The following is a 21,997-nucleotide window of genomic DNA, read 5'->3' on the forward strand; positions in this document are numbered from 1 at the left end:
TTAGGATAGTTTTTTAGCACTTGTTACCATTGGTGGATTTGTTCAGTGATTTCTTTGCTTTTTTTTTTTTTACTTTTTTAATTTTAATAACTTTTTCATTTTAAATATTTTATTTTATTTTTTCTCTCTTTTTTCCCTCCCTTTTCTTCTGAGCAGTGTGGCTGACAGGGTCTTGGTGCTCTGGCCTGGTGTAAGCCCTGAGTCTCTGAGGTGGGAGAACCAAGTTCAGGACATTGGACCATGAGAGAACGCCTGGCCCCACATTATATCAATTAGCGAGAGTTCTCCCAGAGACCTCCATCTCAACACTGAGACCCAGCTCCACCCAATGGCCAGCAAGCTCGAGTGCTGGGTGCCCCATGTCACACAACTAGCAAGACAGGAACAAAACCCCACCAATTAGGAGAGAGGCTGCCTAAAGTAATACTAAGTTCACAGACATCTCAAAATGCACCATCGGATGCAGCCCTGCCCAACAGAAAGACAAGATCCAGACCCACACAACAGAGCACAGGCACAAGTCCCCTCCACCAGAAGCCTACACAAGCCAATAAACCAAACTTACCTACTGGGGGCAGACACCAAAACCAACAGGAACTGCAAACCTGCAGCCTGCAAAAAGGAGAACCCAAACACAGTAAGTTAAGCAAAATGAGAAGACAGAGAAATATGTAGCAGATGAAAGAGCAAGGAAAAAACCCACCAGACCAAACAAATGAAGAGGAGATAGGCAGTCTACCTGAAAAAGAATTCAGAGAAATGATAGAAAAGATGATACAACATCCTGGAAATAGAATGGAGAAAATATAAGAAACGTTAAACAAGGACATAGAAGAACTAAAGAGAAACAAACAAGGATGAAAAACACAATAAATGAAACCAAAAATTCTCTAGAAGGAATCAATAGCAGAATAACTGAGGCAGAAGAATGGATAAGTGACCTGGAAGATAAAAGAGTGGAAATAACTAACACAGAACAGAATAAACTAAAACGAATAAAAAGAATTGAGGATAGGCTCAGAGACCTCTAGGACAACATTAAATGCACCAACATTCGAATTATAGGTGTCCCAGAAGAAGAAGGGAAAAAGGAAGTGACTCAGAAAATATTGGAAGAGATTATAGTTGAAAACTACCCTAACATGGGAAAGGAGATAATCAATCAAGTCCAGGAAGCACAGAGAGTCACATACAGGATAAATCCAAGGAGAAACATGCCAAGACACATATTAATCAAACTATCAAAAATTAAATACAAAGAAAAAATATTAAAAGCAACAAAGGAAAAGCAACAAATAAAATACAAGGGAATCCCCACACAGTTAACAGCTGATCTTTCAGCAGAAACACTGCAAGCCAGAAGGGAGTGGCAGGATATATTTAAAGTGATGAAAGGGAAAAACCTACAACCAAGATTACTCTACCCCACAAGGACCTCTTTCAGATTTGACAGAGAAATTAAAACCTTTACAGACAAGCAAAAGTCAAGGCAAACCAGCTTTAAAACAAATGCAAAAGGAACTTATCTAGGCAGGAAACACAGAGAAGGAAAAGACCTACAATAACAAACCCAAAACAATTAAGAATATGGTAATAGGAACATACATATCAATAACTACCTTAAATGTAAATGGATTAAATGCTCCAAGGAAAAGACATAGACTGGCTGAATGGATACAAAAGAAGACCCATATATATGCTGTCTACAAGAGACCCATTTCAGACCTAGGGACACATACAAACTGAAGGTGAGAGGATGGAAAAAGATATTCCTTGCAAATGGAAATCAAAAGAAAGCTGGGATAGCACTTCTTATATCAGACAAAATAGACATTAAGATAAAAACTATTACAATTGACAAACAAGGATACTACATAATGATCAATGAATCAATCCGAGAAGAAGATATAACAATTGTAAATATTTATGCACCCAACATAAGAGCACCTAAATACATACAGCAAAGGTTAAGAGCCAAAATGGGGAAATAGACAGTAACACAAAAATATTAGGGGAATTTAACACCCTGCTTTCACCAATAGGGAAATCATCCAAAATGAAAATAAATAAGGGAACACAAGCTTTAAATGACACATTAGACATGATGGACTTAATTGATATTTATAGGACTTTCCATGTGAAAACAACAGAATACACTTTCTTCTCTAGTGCTCATGGAACATTCTCCAGGATAGATCATATCTTGGGTCACAAATCAAGCCTTGGCATATTTAAGAAAATTGAAATTGTATCAAGTATCATTTCTGAGCAACGTTATGAGACAAGATATCAATTATAGGAAAAATACAGTAAAAAATAGAAACACATGGAGGCTAAACAAAACACTACAAAGCAACCAAGAGGTCATTGAAGAAATCAAAGAGGAAATAAAAAAATACCTAAAACCACAATGACCCAAAACCTATGGGATGCAGCAAAAGCAGTTCTAAGAGGGAAGTTTATAATAACACTATCCTACCTCAAGAAACAAGAAATATCTCAAATAAACAACCTAATCTTACACCGAAAGCTATTAGAGAAAGAAAAATCCCAAACAAAACAACACCCGAAGTTAAGAGAAGGAAAGAAATCATAAAGATTAGATCAGAAATAAATGAAAAACAAATGAAGGAAACAATATCAATAAAACTAAAAGCTGGTTCTTTGAGAAGATAAACAAAATTGATAAACCACTAGGCAGACCCATCAAGGAGAAAAAGGGAGAAGACTGAAATCAACAGAATTAGAAATGAAAAAGGAGAAGTAACAACTGATATTGCAGAAATACAAAGAAACATGCCAGATTACTACCAGCAACTATATGCCAAAAAAATGGACAACCTGGAAGAAATGGACAGATTCTTAGAAAAGCACAACATTCCGAGACTGAACCAGGAAGAAATAGAAAAAATAAACAGACCAATCACAAGCACTGAAATTGAAACTGTGATTTAAAATCTTCCAACAGACAAAAGCCCAGGACCAGATGGCTCCACAGGCGAATTCTATCAAACATTTAGAGAACAGCTAATGCCTATCCTTCTCAAACTCTTCCAAAAAATTGCAGAGAGAGGAACACCCTTAAACTCATTTTACGAGGCCACCTTCATCCTGATGCCAAAACCACACAAAGATATCACAAGAAAAGAAATGTACAGACCAATATCACTGATGAAAATAAATGCAAAAATCATCAACAAAATACTAGGAAGGGGAATCCAACAGCACATTTAAAGGATCACACACCATGATGAATTGGGGTTTATCCAGAAATGCAATGATTCTTCAATATACGCAAATCAATCAATGTGATACACCTTATTAACAAACTGAAGGATAAAAACCATATGATAATCTTCATAGATGCAGAAAAAGCTTTCAACAAATTCAACACCCATTTATGATAAAACCCTCCAAAAGTAGCCATAGAGGGAATCTACCTCAACATAATAAAGGGCATATATGTCAAACCCACAGCCAACATTATTCTCAATGGTGAAAAACTGATATATTTCCCCTAAAATCAGGAACCAGACAAAGATGCCCACTTTCACCACTATTATTCAACATAGTTTTGGAAGTTTTAGCCACAGTAATCAGAAAAGAAAAAGAAATAAAAGACGATGGAAAAGAAGTTTTGGAAAAGAAGATGTAAAGAAGATGTAAAGCTGTCACTGTTTGCAGATGACATGATACTCTACATAGAGAATCCTAAAGATGCTACCAGAAAACTACTAGAGCTAATCAATGAATTTGGTAAAGTAGCAGAATACAAAATTAATGCACAGAAATCTCTTGCATTCGTATACATGGTAGATGAAAAACCTGAAAGAGAAATTAAGGAAACACTCCCATTTAGCACTGCAACAAAGAGAATAAAATACCTAGGAAAAAACTTACCTAAAGAGAAAAAACACCTGTATGCAGAAAACTATAACACACTGATGAAAGAAATTAAAAGTGATACAAACAAATGGAGAGATATACCATGTTCTTGGATTGGAAGAATCAACTTTGTGAAAATGACTATACTAACCAAAGCAATCTACAGATTCAATGCAATCCCTATCAAACGACCAATGGCATTGTTCACAGAACTAGAGCAAAAATTTCACAATTTGTATGGAAACACAAAAGACCCCGAATAGCCAAAGCAATCTTGAGAAAGAAAAATGGAGCTGGAGGAATCAGGCTCCCTGACTTCAGACTATACTACAAAGCTACAGTAATCAAGACAGTATGGTACTTGCACATAAACAGAAATATAGATCAGGGGAACAAGAGATAAAGACCAAGATAAGCCCATGCACATATGGTCACCATATCTTTGATAAAGGAGGCAAGAATATACAGTGGAGAAACGACAGCCTCTTCAATAAGTGGTGCTGGGAAAACTGGACAGCTACATGTAAAAGAATGAAATTGGAACACTCCCTAACACCATACACAAAAATAAACTCAAAATGGATTAAAACCTAAATGTAAGGCCAGACACTATAAAACTCTTAGAGGAAAATATACACAGAACACTCTGTCACGTAAATCACAGCAAGATCTTTTTGGACCCACTTCCTAAGGTAATGGAAACAAACAAACAACAACAACAAAAAAAAACAAATGTGACCTAATGAAACTTAAAAGCTCTTGCACAACAAGGGAAACCATAAACAAGATGAAAAGACAACCCTCAGAATGGGAGAAAATATTTGCAAATGAAGCAACTGACAAAGGATTAATCTCCAAAATTTACAAGCAGCTCATGCAGCTCAATATCCAAGAAACAAACAACCCAGTCCAAAAACGGTCAGAAGATCTAAATAGACATTTCTCCAAAGAAGATATACAGATTGACAACAAACACATGAAAGGATGCTCAACATCACTAATCATTAGAGAAATGCAAATCAAAACTACAATGAGGTCTCACCTCACCAGTCAGAATGTACATTGTCAGAAAATCTGCAAACAGTAAATGCTGGGGAGGGTGTGGTGAAAAGCGAGCACTCTTGCACTGTGGGTGGGAATGTAAATTGATGCAGCCACTATGGAGAACAACATAGAGGCTCATTGAAAAACTAAAAATAGAACTACCATACGACTGAGCAATCCCACTACTGGGCGTATACCCTGAGAATACCATAATTCAAAAAGAGTCATGTAGCACTATGTTCATTGTAGCTCTATTTACAATAGTCAGGATCTGGAAGCAACCTAAGTGTCCATCAACAGATGAATGGATAAAGAAGATGTGGCACATATATACAATGGAATATTACTCAGCCATAAAAAGAAATGAAATTGAGTTATTTGTAGTGAGGTGGATGGACCCAGAGTCTGTCATATAGAGTGAAGTAAGTCAGAAAGAGAAAAACAGGCAGATTAGTGAGGGAACGAGCAGAAAAGCGAACGGCCGTCTCTTCCCCTCTCCAGAGCGTGCTCGCGTTCCTGCTGGGGCTTTCGAGAATCTCGACGCAATCTTGCAAGCCGAGTATTTTGGAGTTCATTGGCATCACAACTTGAGTTGCAGCAGCGACGTGGCCGTAGTAGACGTGTCCTAGCAATGTATTTGAACTGACCAAAGACAACTTCAGACCTGTATAATGTAACAGAAAAGGTCAGAAAACATTAGGCAGTAGAAGTGTGAGCATATTAAGTAAGATGAACGTCCCGGGAAGCAGTTGTGGAAGCCCTAGTTCTGCAGATGTATCTAATGACTTTAAGGATGTTTGGACAAAACTAAAGGAGTGTCATGATAAAGAAGTACAAGAAAATGTAGTGTGAAACACTGAGGAAGTATTCTGAGTTTTAGTACTGACTTGCTATTCATTCAGTGAGCAGTTATTGAATTATATGCTGAGAATGGTAGCAGTTGCTGAGAATACAACAGTGAAGAAGACACAGTTTACAAGTAAAAGTAACCAAACTGAAAAAGGAACGAATTTTAGATGCACAGAGACTAGAAGAATTCTTCACCAAAAATCAACAGCTGAGAGAGCAACAGAAAGTTCTTCATGAAACCATTAAAGTTTTAGAAGATCGATTAAGAGCAGGATTATGTGATCGCTGTGCAGTAACTGAAGAACATATGCGGAAGAAACAACAAGAGTTTGAAAATATTCGACAGCAGAATCTTAAACTTATCACAGAGCTTATGAATGAAAAGAATACTCTACAGGAAGAAAACAAAAAGCTTTCTGAACAGCTGCAGCAGAAAATTGAGAATGATCAACCACATCAAGCAACCGATCTTGAAACTGAGGAAGATGTTATTCCAGATTCACCAATAACAACCTTTTCATTTTCTGGCGCTAACCGACTACGAAGGAAGGAGAACCTCCACGTCCGATACGTAGAACAAACACATACTAAACTGGAGCACTCTGGGTGTGCACAGGAATTGAGAAAAATACCAAAGTCTTCAACTCATCCACCACATAAACATAATGAACGTGAAATTCTAGTGGCTGACACTTGTGATCAGAGTCAAGCTCCAGTGGCTAATACACATGGAAAAAGCAGTTATCCTCCTGATAATTTAGCTACAGTTGTTGCTGAAACACTTGGACTTAGTGTTCAAGATGAGTCTGAATCTCGAGGTCCTATGAGCCCTGTTGGTGATGAGCTCTACCACTGTCTGGAAGGAGAGCACAAAAAACCTTTTGAGGAATCTAGAAGAAATAGTGAAGATAGTTTAAGATTTTCAGATTCTAATTCAAAGCCTCCTCCTCAAGAAGAATTGACTACTCGGGTATCATCTCCTGTATTTGGAGCTACCTCTAATGTGAAAAGTAGTTTAGGTTTGAATACAAGTTTGTCCCCTTCTCTTTTAGAGACTGGGGAAAAAAACCATCTGAAAACAATGCCTTTCAGCAACACTTCTAATTCTAGATCAGAGAAACTTAGATTAAAATCTGAAGATGGTGCCCTCTTCACACATCATAATATTGGGGCTGAAGTGAAGAAGATCACTAACCAGTCATCTTCTAATAAGCAGATGCTTATAAATAAAAATACAAGTGAACAGGATAGTATTGATCACATTAAAGATACTGTTACTGATAAAGATAAACATGTGGTACTCCTGAAATCACTGGGAGGCCGAACCAAAAGGAAGAAAATCGAGGAAGAAAGTGAAGATGAAGTAAGCTGCCCCCAAGCCTCCTTTGATAAAGAAAATGCTTTTCCTTTTCCACCGGATAGTCATTCTTACATGAATGGAGACTATGTGATGGATAAACCTTTGGATCTGTCTGATCGATTTTCAGCTATTCAGCGTCAAGAGAAAAGCCAAGGAAGTGAGAACTCTAAAATCGGATTTAGGCAAGTGACTCTCTCTGAGGTTTTGAAGCCTGTTCCAAAGGGCTCTTCCTCAAGCCGTAAGGCCTTGAGTGGGAGCTGTGGGTTAACCAGAGATTCCCCAGAAGAGCCCAGCAGCTTACAGGAGTCCCTCCTCCAGTCCTTGAATAAATCTCCAGATAATAAAACACTGTTACAAATAAAGGAAGAAAATTCTATCTTTACAATCCCTCTACGTCCACGTGAAAGTTTGGAGACGGAGAATCTTTTTGATGACATGAAGGGTACTGGTTCTTGTGAGCCTATAAAAGTAAAAACCAGGTCAGTCCATGGAGCATGTGAACTTGCATCAGTTCTTCAGTTAAATCCATGTAGAATTGCTAAAACAAAGTCTCTACAAAACAACCAAGATGTATCCTTTGAAAACATCCAGTGGAGTATAGATCCAGGAGCAGACCTTTCTCAGTATAAAATGGATATTACTGTAGTAGATACAAAGGATGGCAGTCAGTCACGATTAGCAGGAGGAGAGACAGTGGACATGGACTGTACATTGGTTAGTGAAACTATGCTTTTAAAAATGAAGAATCAAGAGCAGAAGGGAGAAAAAAGTCCAAATGGAGAAAGAAAACTGAATGATAGCTTGGAAGATATGTTTGATCGGACTACACATGAAGAATATGAATCCTGTTTGGTGGATAGCTTCCCCCAAGTAGCAGATGAAGAGGAGTCGTCAACTGTTACAAAAAAACCCAACTCTCCTGGTGATAAACAAGATAAAGTCAAACAGAAAACATTTGTGGAGCCATATTTTAAAGATGATGAAAGAGAGACTAGCTTACAAAATTTTCCTCATATTGAGGTGGTCCGGAAAAAAGAAGAAAGAAGAAAATTGCTTGGACACACGTGTAAGGAATGTGAAATTTATTATGCAGATTTTCCAGCAGAAGAAAGAGAAAAGAAGTTGGCTTCCTGCTCAAGACACCGATTTCGCTACATTCCACCCAACACACCAGAGAATTTCTGGGAAGTTGGTTTTCCTTCCACTCAGACTTGTGTGGAAAGAGGTTACATTAAAGAAGATCTTGATCCTTGTCCTCGTCCAAAAAGACGGCAGCCTTACAATGCAACATTTTCTCCAAAAGGCAAAGAGCAGAAGACATAAATGTTGCAGCAAGAACAGGAGAGACGACAATATTTTTTTATTTATAGTTAAAGTTGGTATTAAACATTGATTTTTTTTGATCTTCTGAAAACTGATTTGTAAATCATTTTTCTATTGAAAATGTTTTGAAATAGCATTTACCCGTCACACAGATGACTATTTAAAAATGGATAAGTTTATGTCGTATTTTCTTGCTTTTGCACCTTTAAAATAATAAGGTGCTTTTATTTTGCACTCTAAGTTAAAAGTTGTTTATTACTTTATTTGGTAATACCTAATTACAGTTTTGAAAATATGATTAAAAAAAAAAAAAAAAGAAAGAGAAAAACAATTACCATATGTTAACATATATATATATGGAATATAAGAAAAAAAGTGGTTCTGTTGAACCTAGGGGCAGGACAGGAATAAAGACACAGATGTAGAGAATGGACTTGAGGACATGGGGAGAGGGAACGGTAAGCTGGGATGAAGTGAAAGCGTAACATTGACATATATATACTACCAAATGTAAAATAGATAGCTAGTGGGAAGCAGCTGCATCTCATAGGGAGATCAGCTCGGTGCTTTTTGACCACCTAGAGGGTTGGGAAAGAGAGGGTAGGAGGGAGATGCAAGAGGGAGGGAATATAGGGATATATGTATACATCTAGCTGATTCACATTGTTATACAGCAAAAGCTAACATAACATTTTAAAGCAATTATACTCCAATAAAGATGTTAAAAAAAATCTTTTGGGTACCTTCAAAATTAAAATAAAATAGAGAGTTGTATGTGAGACCTGAAAAAAAGAAAGATCTGTTACATGCACCCCAATATTCATAGCCACACTCTTTACAATAGCCATGACATGGAAACAACCTAAATGTCCATCCACAGAGGATTGGACAAAAAAGGTGTGGTATATATTTACAACAGAATATTGCGCAGCCATAAAAAAGAATGAAATAATGCCATTTGCAGCAACATGGATGGACCTAGAGATCATCATACTAAGTGAAGTCAGAGAAAGTCAAATACCACATGATATAACTTATATGTAGAATCTTTAAAAATGATACAAATGAATTTACTTATAAAGCAGAAATAGACTCACAGACATTGAAAATCAATTTATGGTTACCAAAGTGGAAAGGGGGTTGGGAGGGATAAATTGGGAATTTGGGATTAACATATACACACTATTTCATATAAAATAGATAAACAGCAAGGACCTACTGTATAGCAATATTCAATATCTCGTAATGAAAAAATATGTATATACATTATATATACATATATATGTTTCTGTGTATATATATATTTATATATAACTGAATCACTTTTCTGTGCACCTGAAACTAACACAACATTGAAATCATCTATACTTCAACAACAAAAAAGCCCACTTAACTTTATTTTCTTCATCATGCACACCCCGAGCAGGATTGTTACTTGTCACACTTATGTTATGCAAGTTTTTTTACTAGTCCCTTCTAGCAACACAAGCCTCAATAACATAATTAAAATACCCAGTCCCACAAAACTCCAAATCAGCCTTAAAATAAAAACTTCTCCCTTATTTCAGACAAAAAGCCTGCAGGTAGGGAAGCAGGTATGGTCAGTGCCTTAACGTTTCTAAGAAGTCACCTTAAATTCCTTTTTACTTGGCTCAAAATAAGGGACAGACACACCAATAGAACTCTCAAAAAATTTACCCTTAAATGATCAACACTTTTATATTCTTGTGGAAGAGAGGGTTAAGAATTGTGCAATTCAGTGGTTTTTATTTGACAATTTATTTGACAGTCCTGCATCCCTCTCTAACACCTAACTGATGTGTATTGAACACTTGTGTTAGGCATGCACTGTGTTAGAACAAACAAAGTATCAAGAGACACGAATCACAGTTCTTATTTCCTTTAGAATGAGTGTCATAAAATTGGCACAGAAAAGTCACAAGAGGAGGAGATCATTGGTAGCTGGAATAGTCAGGGTAGATTTCATAGAGGGCATGATATTATGCTATGACTTAAGGGTGAGACTGATTTCTAAAAGGTAGAAATGAAAGAAAAATAGCTTCATAACTAGTGAACAAAATATAACTGTGATCAGAAGGTCAAAGTGTAAAAAAGCCAGTTGTTCTATATGGTATATCTTTATTTTAGTACATTTTACTATATGCTTATCTTATATCCCAGTCTGTAAGTTGTAAGAAGATAATAACTGTAGTGGACATTTACCCTATGTGGCTACCCAGTATTTGAATTCACTCCCTTGAGAAGAACAAATATCTTCCTTTGCTCCTGGCAGCTAGACTACTGGTGCTTCATTGAAACACAATCGATTGACTATTTTCACTGGGACTTTAATTGGGAACAAAGAAAGCAAAAACACATGCAGCAATTTGGAAAACCTTTTAACAATAGTGACAGCATGCATCTCCTGGCAACAGTGTCAGTGACAACTTCTAATGCTCAGGCTTGGTGTTAGAGGTCAAATTCTTCTTCTTTTTTTTTTTTTTTGGTATCTTCTTGGATGTTATTCTGGCAGACCTTCCTACTTTAGCTTCTGTCCATTTTCTGAAGTTTATTATTAAGCCTTCCAAATTATTCTCAGAATTATCCAATATCCTTCCAATAAAATTGCTTTTCCACTTAATTTACCCAAGCTTTGTATTTGTTGTTTGCAACCAAGGACCTTGACTAATAAATGTGTCTCTATTTCTCATTATTTCTTGTTGACAAAAGAAGCACTCGATTGTTGAACTGAATTGAATAGAAAAGCCTGTTGCCAGATTTTGAAAGACTTTTTAAAAAAATTTTTATTGGCGTATAGTTGATTCAAAATGTGTTAGTCTCAGGTGTACAGCAAAGTGAATCAGTTATACATATACATATATCCACTCTTTTTTTAGATTTCTTTCCCATATAGGCCATTACAGAGTACTGAGTAGAGTTCCCTGTGCTATACAGTAGGTCCTTATTAATTATCTATTTTATATATAGTAGTGTGTATAATCAATCCCAATCTCCCAATTTATCCCTCCTCCCCCTTACCCCCTGGTAACCATAAGTTTGTTTTCTACATCTATAACTCAATTTCTGTTTTTTAGGTAAGTTCATTTGTACTATCTTTTAGATCTCACTTAAAAGCTATATCGTATGATTTTATGTTTGTCTGACTTACTTCACTCAGTGTAATAATCTCTAGGTCCATCCATGTTGCTACAAATGGCATCATTTCATTCTTTTTATGGATGAGTAATGTTCCATTGTATATATGGACCACATCTTTATCCATTCCTCTGTGGATGGACATTTAGTTTGCTTTCATGACCTGGCTATTGTAAATAGTGCTGCAATGAATATTGGGGTGCATGTATCTTTTAAAATTATGGTTTTCTCCAGATAGATGCCCAGGAGTGGGATTGCTGGATCATATGGCAACTCTATTTTTAGTTTTTTTAAGGAACCCCCATACTGTTCTCCATAGTGGCTATACCAACTTACATTCCCACCAGCAGTGTAGGAGGGTTCCCTTCTCTCTACACCCTCTCCAGCATTTATTGTTTCTAACTTTCTGCTGTAAAATCCACTGATAACCTTATGGGGATTCCCTTGCATGTTATTTGTTGCTTTTCCCTCATTACTTTTAATATTTTTTCTTCGTATTTAATTTTTGTTAGTTTGATTTGTATGTGTCTTGGCATGTTCCTCCTTGGGTTTATCCAGTATGGGACTCTCTGCACTTCCTGGACTTGGGTGACTATTTTCCCCTGTAAAGGAAGTTTTCGACTATAATCTCTTCAAGTATTTTCTCAGGCCCTTTCTCTTTTTCTTCTTCTTCTGGGACCCCTATAATTCAAATGTTGGTAAATTTAATGTTGCCCCAGATGTCTCTGAGACTCTCTTCTTTTCTTTTCATTCTGTTTTCCCTATTCCATTCTGCTGCAGTAATTTCTACCATTCTGTCTTCCAGCTCACTTATCCATTCCTCTGCCTCATTTTTTCTACTATTGATTCATTCCAGTGTATTTTTCATCTCAGTTATTCTATTGTTTATCTCTGTTTGTTTGTTCTTTAGTTCTTCTAGGTCTTTGTTAAACATTTCTTGTATCTTCTTGATCCGTGCCTCCATTCTTTTTCTGAGATCTTGGATCATCTTTACTCTCATTACTCTGAATTATTTTTCAGCTAGATTGGTTATCTCCTCTTCCTTTAGCTGTCCTTGTAGGTTTTTATCTTGCTCCTTCATCTGCAACTACTTCTTTGTTGTAACACTTTGTTTAACTTACTATGTTTGTGGTCTCCTTTCTGCAGGCTGCAGGATTGTAGTTCCTTTTGCTTCTGGGTGTCTGCCCCCTGGTGGGTGAGGTTGGCCCAGAGGTTTGTGCCATTATCTCCTTGAAAGGGGGTTTGAATGGTGTTGTGTTGTCCACAGCCTGCCCTGGATACTGAACAGGGCCCCTGCTTTGCTCTGTGGTTGTCACTGCCCTGTCATGGCCGGGGTCTGCTCCTTATTATTTGGAGTACAGGCCCCCAGATCTGTTTTTACATGTGTTTCTGATCTGTGGTGTGAAGTAGGTGGGATTGGAGCACTCCCACTTGGAGAAAAGCCACTGAGTATTCCTCCTATGTTGTCTCCTTTCTCCTGTTGTACAGGCTTACAAAGTACACTATTATTGGCACTGCTCTTAGTCTCATCTTACCTGTAGGTATGATGGCAATTGGCCCTGGTGACTCTCAGGCATTGTTTTCACTGTGCCACCAGTGCAGATTCACTGAGGTCAGGTCCCAGGACTGCAGTAGTCATGCACCTGGACACACTGTGGGAGCTATGGAGGCATCTCAGACTCTGGCCTGGCCCAACCCTCATGTGAACATGTCCACAAAGCCCACAGCTGCTAAAGCCAGACCTTTTCCAACTGCAGGAGCACTTGTTGTCCTTTTGGATGTTTCATAGGTGCTGAATTTAGGAAGCTGTAAGGGGAAGTGTAACTCCATGGTTTATGCACCCGTAGGGAGAGAGTTCAGCCCTTCTTCTGATGTCTCACAGCCCAGGGGCTCAGCTGTGGTTTCAGCCCCACTTCTTCATGTGTTCCTGCCATGGAGTCTGCTCTTGAGGTTGCCAGAGCAAATGAGCCTATCAGGCAGGAAGGAGCCAAGGCAGCAATTGGGGCAAGTGGGCCACCCAGGCAGGAGGATGCTGGGGTAGTGATTGGAATGTGTGAGCTTGTCTGGGAGCAATCGGAGCAAGTGTGTCACTCAGGCACGGTGGGGGGAGGGGGGAGGAGGTGATGGCAGGGGCACATGACCCAGCTCCAGTAGAAGCCCTCTCTAGTGCCTGTGGAGGCAGGAGCCAGAGCATGAGAAGAAAGGCTGCAATGGCAGCCTTGCCTTTAGTGTATCACTCAACAATGGTGTTTCCTTTCTGTGGCAATCTGGGCTTCCTCCATGAGCATTTCCCTTTGTGGAGTTCCTCATTCACGTCTCCTCACAGACAACAGCAATCCCTTCATCCAGTCTGCTCTCCAAACACCACGTTCCAGCACCCAGCCCCCGTGGACATTTGTGGACACCCATCTGAGGCTGGAGTACACAGGGCCGAGGCATGGACCATCTGTATAGGTCTCAGTCTGTCTTGTCTGTCACCAACCAGTTGCTGTGTTCTCCTCTGAGCCCCTAAAGTTCACTTTCTGTCCCAGTTGATCTTCCCACCAGTAAGGGGGATTTCCCAGATGTGAGAACTTCTCCTCACCTTCAGCTCCCTGCCAGTGGAGCAGGTCTCATCCTGCTTCCTCTCCTCTTCCTTTTCCCTTCTTTCTTTCATCCTATCCAGTTACATGGGGATCTTTCTTGTCCTTTTAGGTGTCTGAGGTCCTCTGCTAGTGTTCATCAGGTGTTCTGTGAGAATTGTTCCATTTGTAGATGTATTCTTGATGCATTTGTGCATGAGAGATGAACTCCACGTCCTCCTACTCCACCATCTTGGAATGTCTGAAAGACTTTAAGTTTTAAGTTGACTGTTTTGTATTTTATTTTTCATGTAATGGGCCATTATGAATTTTCGGTTGTTCTCAACATTCCCTCTCTTACAATCTCACCTGTTTTCACGGCTTCAGCCAACATCTCCAAACAAATAATTCTACAGTCTTTATCTCCATTTCACTTACCCTCATAAATTTTCACTTTGTATTTTCAATTGCTTGATGGATATTTTCATCTGGGTGCTCTTACAGTACTTCAAGCTTTTAAGTTAAAGTTTTAATCTTATATCCCAAATCAGCTCTTTTTCTAGACTTTACTATTTTCCCTATCTAGCACTTTTTCTGTGACCCAGGACCAAAATCTGGAAGTCAACTTTGACTCCTTTTTCTCCTCGTGACCCATCCAAGTCCAAATAAACTGTAGTTCAGGGACTTATCGTTGAGTACCTGCTTTGGGCTATAGTCTTCTTGACTTGCCAGCTCTTATTATACTCTTCTAAGGATAATTCTCTTGAAGGCATCCTATGGGCATGCCTATAATAATGAGGTGGAAGGGAAATTAACTAAAAGAAGAATGAGGCTAATGTTACAGATACATCAAGAAGGATCATGAGAATGGATAAAAAATTTCACAGATGACTTTAAGAAAGGTATAGCAGCAGAGTAGTGAGAACAGTGGTAGTGGATACATGATGATAAAGTGTTATAAGGGTGTGGTATGAAAGTCAGGGCTGGAAATACAATATCTTGAGGATATGAGGAAAAGGCAATACTAGGACTGGGCAGTAAGAGTGGGGCAAACCTTTACATATGTATGATTATAAAACATGTTGATTGGCACTAGACTGTCCAGATTCAAATCCCAGTACCGTTATTCCCCACCAGCTCCCTGACCTTAGGCACACAGAGATTACTTCTCTGTCCCTCAGTTTCTTCATGTCTAAAATGGAGATTAATAATACATACCTCAAGGGTTATTGTGAGGATTAAATAAGTTTATATAGATAGAGCACTACTGTGAAGACAGACCCAAATAAGAGCTGCTTCTCTCAAGAAAAAAGTACTTCTGTAGTCTGAGCCAGAGGACCTGAGGCATTTTTCTGAATAATATCGGGCATAAGCCTTCTTTTAAAAACTAAATCAGGGATTGCCTCATAAATGGACTTGCCTTGGTGTTGCTACATGTATGGTGCAACCCCAAATGACTACATGGTGTTGATAAGGTACAGATATTTCATGAAATGTATTATCAAAGGTGATTCCTTTTTTTTTAAAGGAGCTTGAACAAGAGTCTTTATCTGTGATTGGATTTAATCTGTCTCCTGTTATAATTTGTACCTATTAATTTATTATAACAAAGCAAATTTTCCTAAACATCTAAACTGTGCCAGGCTCTGTGCTCAATGCAAAATAGAGTATCAAAAACTATGATACACAATCTCTGAATTTACAACACAGTCAAGATATAGTTAAAGGGAGAAAAAATAGCACAGATACTATGTAAATCAAAATATAAAACAGAATTTTGATGGAAAGCGAGAGGTACAATGTCTGCAGCCATCTGAGGCCTATGACCCTGTTTTTCTGAATCTGTCTAGGGTGCCCTAGGTGGCGGAGGCTGACCCCCATGGTGGTCATGCTCCATGTCATGTTGGGATCCAGGATGCCACACAGCATTGCTTAGGGTATTGATGTATGTGGTAAAGCACATGTGGACATACATGAGATCTATTTTTCTCAAGAATTCATTGGAAGGTAGAGTCTCAGACTATGGCCTGATCTACAATCCCAGGCTCCAGTCCTGCACTCCTGATCCTGAGACAGATAGAGAGATACAACAAAGAATCCTTGAGCAGAAGTACTCATCAGGGATGAAGGGGACTACTCTCTGGTGTTGAGATTTGCTGATTTCCTTTGCACAATCCCACATTTTTGGTGTATAATTGAGTTGCCATGTTTTGGTGAAGGACTCAGATATCTTTGACAGTGTTAGGCACAGCACAACTCTAGATGAGATGATCTCTATGAGCATTAGAAAAGGGTAGCTGAGGGCAGGTGCAGGAGTCAACCTTCACTGGGAAACACTACATCAGGTTTGCCAAAGCGGTACCATAACAATTGCAAAGTCCATGCACTCTACGTCACGGCAGGGATGGTGAGTGACATACCAAAACTGCTGCCTCATCCATGAAAGAAGAGAAAAAAGGAGAAAGAGAAGAATATAATGAAAGGTCTAATCTCAAAACACAAACCAAAAAGAATCAGGTTCAGTTGCCATCCTCTTTCCCCAGTCTCTATGTCTCAGACAAGAGCAGCTTCATTTTCTCATTTTTCTGATCTTAGTGGCCTTAGGGATCTACATTCCAGCTGTCTTTTGACTCTGCCATTTGTGAGAGCAAAGTACTATCCAGAATAAGGTGGATGAGTATGGAAAAGGAAACAATATATTTGGCTTGGATTTCTATATTTTTCACAATCATTAACCAAAATAAACTAAGGAATGTTAATACACACACACACATATATATATATATTTAAGTTTAATCAAGGTTATAAAATGGAATGACTCTCATATTGTGAAATGTGAATAGTAACCAAAATTATCTCCTCCTTCCAGGCATTCAAAGTACAGTGTCCAGTTCCTGGACCACAGCCTCTGACTCCTTCCCCTCTTGCCTTCTCCCTCTTGTTTCCATATTCATGTCACTTTGGCAGGACAGTTTCCCAGGACACTTAAGTCAGGAAGGCCCTCTGTCTTAGCAAAAGAGCCATCATATACTCCTTCAATACTTGCTTATCATTTTCCCTCTTTGCTAAATCTTAAGTGTTAGTAGGTAAAGGGTCTGCTATGTTCACATGTATATAACCTGAACACAATAGTGCCTAGCACACAACAGGTTTTCAATTTATTGAATAAATTAGCAGATTATTATCAGATTCTCAAGAATGAGATCCAGTCTGCAAGGATGACATTACAAAGATGAAAAAATATGTTTTAAGTTCTCAAAACTTCAAAGTCTTAGTGAAGGTGGGAGGGAAATATGCATAAGATGAATTATAAGATAGAGTTATGAAGAGTTTAATAGGCACACATAGTGCTGTTGAAAGTCTGAAAAAAGATATCAATCCTGCCAGAAGGGTCGGGGTAGTCTTCACAGAGGAGTTAAGGACTTTGCTGAGTTTTAAGAGATAGGAGGAACACATTTTTTAGCTAGCAGAGAGTAAAGCAAGAGGATTAGAAATATGAGTAGTGTAGTGAGCAGTAGATTAAATTAGAGCTCAGAGTTACTTTGAATTTCAGCCTTTGTTTTATCTACAGGAAGTCACAGCCAGAGCATATTGTCACGAGTTGAAGTCTAAATTGCTTTAAGATCACAAGTTCCCAAAGGGAAAGGACCATGCCTTTGGTGTGTTCTCTCAGAATTTCATGCCTGCTGCACTGTAGGTGTTCAATAAATATTTAATAATAATGAGTTGATTAATTGAGAGCATTCATGTTCCATATGCATGGGTAGAGCCTTCTTTTCATTTTAATTATATTGCTTTAATCATCATTAAATAGTATTTCTTAGACAGCAGTTTGATTCATTGTTAAACACACAAGCTGCCTAAGTTCCCAACCTTAAGGTAAATAGCAATATCAGAGAATAATCCTCTTTACACTGTGATATATGACTTTGTGACACTGCCTATATAAAATGGAAACAGTGGAATTCTGGAAGGGTACTTATGGAGAGATAGCATCTGAATGGATGTTAGAAAGGACTTGTGAAACTGGGGAGGTATTTTTAAAACACAACTCAGATTGTATTGCTCTCCTTTGTAAAACTCCCCATAGCTTCTGATAGTTTAGCTTTGTGATTATTGTAGTGCAGGGGTCTCAAATTGAGACCAAAGTGTAGATGTTAAACATGTGTTATGAGATTAGACAGCTCTCTCAGAATTAGAGTTTGTGTGATAAATTTCAAAAAAATGCTGTTGTCCCCTACCTCCAGCCATGTTTTGGCACGTGGAAATGTGAACCCAAATTTGCTAGAAATTCTAATTTTTCAACATAAACTGGATATCTAAAATTTCAAGTGAAATCTAATTTTGAAAAGTTGGACCAAATTTATAAAATACAGTTTATGCCAAGCAAAATATATCTGCATGATAGTACTATCAACTAGCTGAAATTTGCCTCCTTTGGGATAAAACCTAGACCAATCTACAATTGGTGTCAGTTAACTTTATGTCATGATTTCTGGCATAGGGGTTAAAACTCTAGGAAATGTAATCAGTGTTGTGAAAAGCAAATGCCCAAGTCAAAGGGCTAAATATATAAGTGGGAAGTATAGAAAGTAGTATCAAGGCCTAAGGATAGAAGATTAAGGCAGGAGAGCTCTGTGGAACCTACAGTACATCACAGCAGCAAAAAGTGGTCCATGATGCTATAGATTCCTTAGTAACTTTCTAAAGCAGAAAGCCAATCTAATGAAAATGCCTTCCTTCAGTACTTAACATGCATGGTCTCTAATCAGGCAACTTCATCATTAATATTCATATATGAAGAGGCAAAATAACTAAGAAGGAGTAAGAGCATACTATTAACCAAATTCTCAGAATAGTATTCATCTCTTCATAGTGTCAAGTGGAAATATTGGTCATAAGGAATACAGGCTTACTGAGTGGGGTACAAAAGTTTACTTCTTGGTGAGTGTCCCCAAAGAGAAACCTCTAGCACTTGGGAAACAAGACATAAATACTTAACATAATTAGATATTAATATTAAAGAATATCTGAAGCAAATTCAAAATGAGAGGTATGTCCAGTCAACAGTGGGGAATTTCAGAAGCTCAGAAAAGGTTTCAGAAAGGAGGCAGTACTTAAATGAAGAATGGATTCATACAGTCTTCACTGATTCATTAATTCAACAAATATTTATGAAATGCTAGACATTGTTCTGTATATTGGAGATATAATAGAGAAGAAAATAATATCTTCATGGAGTTTATATTCCAGTGTATAAAAATAAACAATAGAGCTTCCCTGGTGGTGCAGTGGTTGAGAGTCCGCCTGCCGATGCAGGGGACACGGGTTCGTGCCCCGGTCCGGGAAGATCCCACATGCCGCGGAGCAGCTAGGCCCGTGAGCCATGGCCGCTGAGCCTGCACGTCCGGAGCCTGTGTTCCGCAACGGGAGAGGCCACAACAGTGAGAGTCCCGCGTACCGCAAAAATAAGTAAATAAATAAATAAACAATAAACATGTTGACAAATAAATAATTTCGGGTATTTATTCATGCTGCAAAGAAAATAAAAGACAATAGAAGGGACTGGTGTGGTATTGGAGCTTAGGCATCTCTTAAGGCGTTTATGACCTATGTGATGGAAAGGACCCAGAAGGTAAAGGTCTTAGAGGAAAGCATCTCACAAAGAAAGAATAGAATAAAAGGAGGGAATGAGTTTAGTGGGTTAAAGAAAGGAGGTAGGAGAGGGTAGAGTTATGAGATGACATTAGAAATGTAGTCTAGGATCATCCAGCAGCATCTAGAGACATAGTAAGTGTTGGAGTTTTGTTCTATTTTTAATAGACAGCCATTGGAGTGCATTAGGCAGAGGAGAAATATGATATGAATAATATATATATATATATTTTTTTTTTTTTTTTGCTGTACATGGGCCTCTCACTGTTGTGGACTCTCTCATTGCGGAGCACAGGCTCCGACGCGCAGGCTCAGTGGCCATGGCTCACGGGCCCAGCTGCTTCACGGCATGTGGGATCTTCCCGGACCGGGGCACGAGCCCATGTCCCCTGCATCGGCAGGTGGACTCTCAACCACTGCGCCACCAGGGAAGCCCCATGAATAATATTTTTAAAGAGCACACTGACAGTTCTATGTAAAATTGACTTGAAGGACAAAGAATAGAAGTAGATAGACTTCCTAGAAGATGAGTGCACCAGGCAAGCGATTAAAATGTCCTGACTTTTATTTTAACAGTGATGAATTTTATACAAGTGCTATGACAAATAAATAAGATGGGACCATGAAAGAGAGGATTTTGAATGCCAGCTTTGGGGAATTAATTCAATTCTTAAGAGAGCACTGAGGTTCCTGACCACAGGATTGTTGTGACAGTAGAGAAATAATTTTCTTGACTGTTTATTACTTATTTCACTCCCTTAGAACATAAATTTTATGAGGAAATTTGTCTTATTCTCCAGGACCCCAGCGTGATCACTAGCATCACCACAAAACTATATAAGTATATTAAAGACAGGCACGATGCTAATTTGACTTTGAACACATAGTTGTTAGCACAGAGTAGGTTCTCAAAGAGTGATGAATAAGTATATGAATGAACAATGTATTAGATGAAACAAATTGGATTTAATGGAGAGATAATAGAAATGTAACAGGCAATGAGATTGCTACAATAATACAGATTTGAAGAGCAAAGGGACTAAATTAATGAAAGAACAAATGGAGTAAAGGAAAAGAAAACAATCTATATTTTGAAGAGAATCAACAAAACTTGGAAAGAGTGGTGGCCCACTGATCATAAAAGATAAAATTTGAGCAAGAGGTAAAAGATAACTGTAGCAGATATGGCAGATAAGCATGGCATATCCATTCCACACACACCCCCACTCCATGCTCTTTCCAGTTTGCTATCCTAGTTTATAGAGATAGGAAAACTGAAAATCACATTTCCCTGACACCCTTGCATCTGGGGTTCTGGGTGGATAGAGATTTTCACTGATGTATTTGCATGATATATGAAAGCAGAATTGAAGTGAAGGCCACACTGCTTGCTTTTGACATTTTGCTGGCAAACACAGCCATGGAGGTATTTGGATTTTTTATGTCAGCTTTTAACAGCAGTTTCAGGGTCTAATCAATTTGCTTCATGGTCGTCTAGAGTCAGAGAGCAGGGCTTCTTTTTTGCTGATGCAGATTATAGCAGGTTTAGTTGTGGTCCCAGGGCTAACAACAGTAATGGTTTCTGAGTTATAGCAGTTTGCAGATGATGGTGACTTTCAGGTCATGTCAGCACATGGGTATGGTAGTATTTGCTACCATGAAAAAGCAGCAGCTTACTTGGCAGGCAAATACAGTATGATGGTCTTGGGGGTTATTCTTGAAAGATCAATATATTTTATTTCTTCAACTTTTGGAGTGATTCTATAAGTTATGTATTACCCTGAAAGATAAGGAGAAGACATTTTGTTTCCTTAGATGAGTTGAAATAGGCAGTATGATAAGAGGGAAGCAAAGCCAAGATAGGATAAGAAAACTTCAGCACACATCCACAGAGCAATAAGCAAGTATAAATGAATTAACATCTTGGGAACTGAGAACAGAAGATGGCTGCACCATCAAGGAGGGCACAGGAAGCAGTCAGTGCCCTGCTAAGAAGTGAGAGCCTCCAATAGGCTCACTGAAAACAGAAAGATCCATTGGAAAGCATTCCCATAACTGTTTAGGTGACTTTGAATGGTCTGTGTACATGTTTCGAACATTGTCAAAAAGAGGAAGCATGGGATTACGCCACTGGATACAGTGCCTGTTTTGTTTGTGAGCCAAG

The 21,997-nt window shown here is 38.4% G+C and overlaps 1 protein-coding gene and 1 pseudogene across 1 annotated transcript; both read left to right on the top strand.

The window, feature by feature from the left end:
- Positions 1-5,581: 5,581 nt before the first annotated feature.
- LOC115847788 (DNA endonuclease RBBP8-like) lies at positions 5,582-8,461 on the top strand. Its single transcript, XM_030847930.2, has 2 exons — positions 5,582-5,767; positions 5,901-8,461. The coding sequence occupies exons 1-2, from the start codon at positions 5,659-5,661 to the stop codon at positions 8,459-8,461; spliced, it is 2,670 nt and encodes an 889-aa protein (XP_030703790.1). The 5' UTR covers positions 5,582-5,658.
- Positions 8,462-13,549: 5,088 nt separating this feature from the next.
- On the top strand, positions 13,550-16,823 carry LOC115847797 (malectin pseudogene; annotated as a pseudogene).
- Positions 16,824-21,997: the final 5,174 nt, after the last annotated feature.

Source organism: Globicephala melas, chromosome 13 (assembly GCF_963455315.2).
Source record: "Globicephala melas chromosome 13, mGloMel1.2, whole genome shotgun sequence".
Lineage (NCBI taxonomy): Eukaryota > Metazoa > Chordata > Mammalia > Artiodactyla > Delphinidae > Globicephala > Globicephala melas.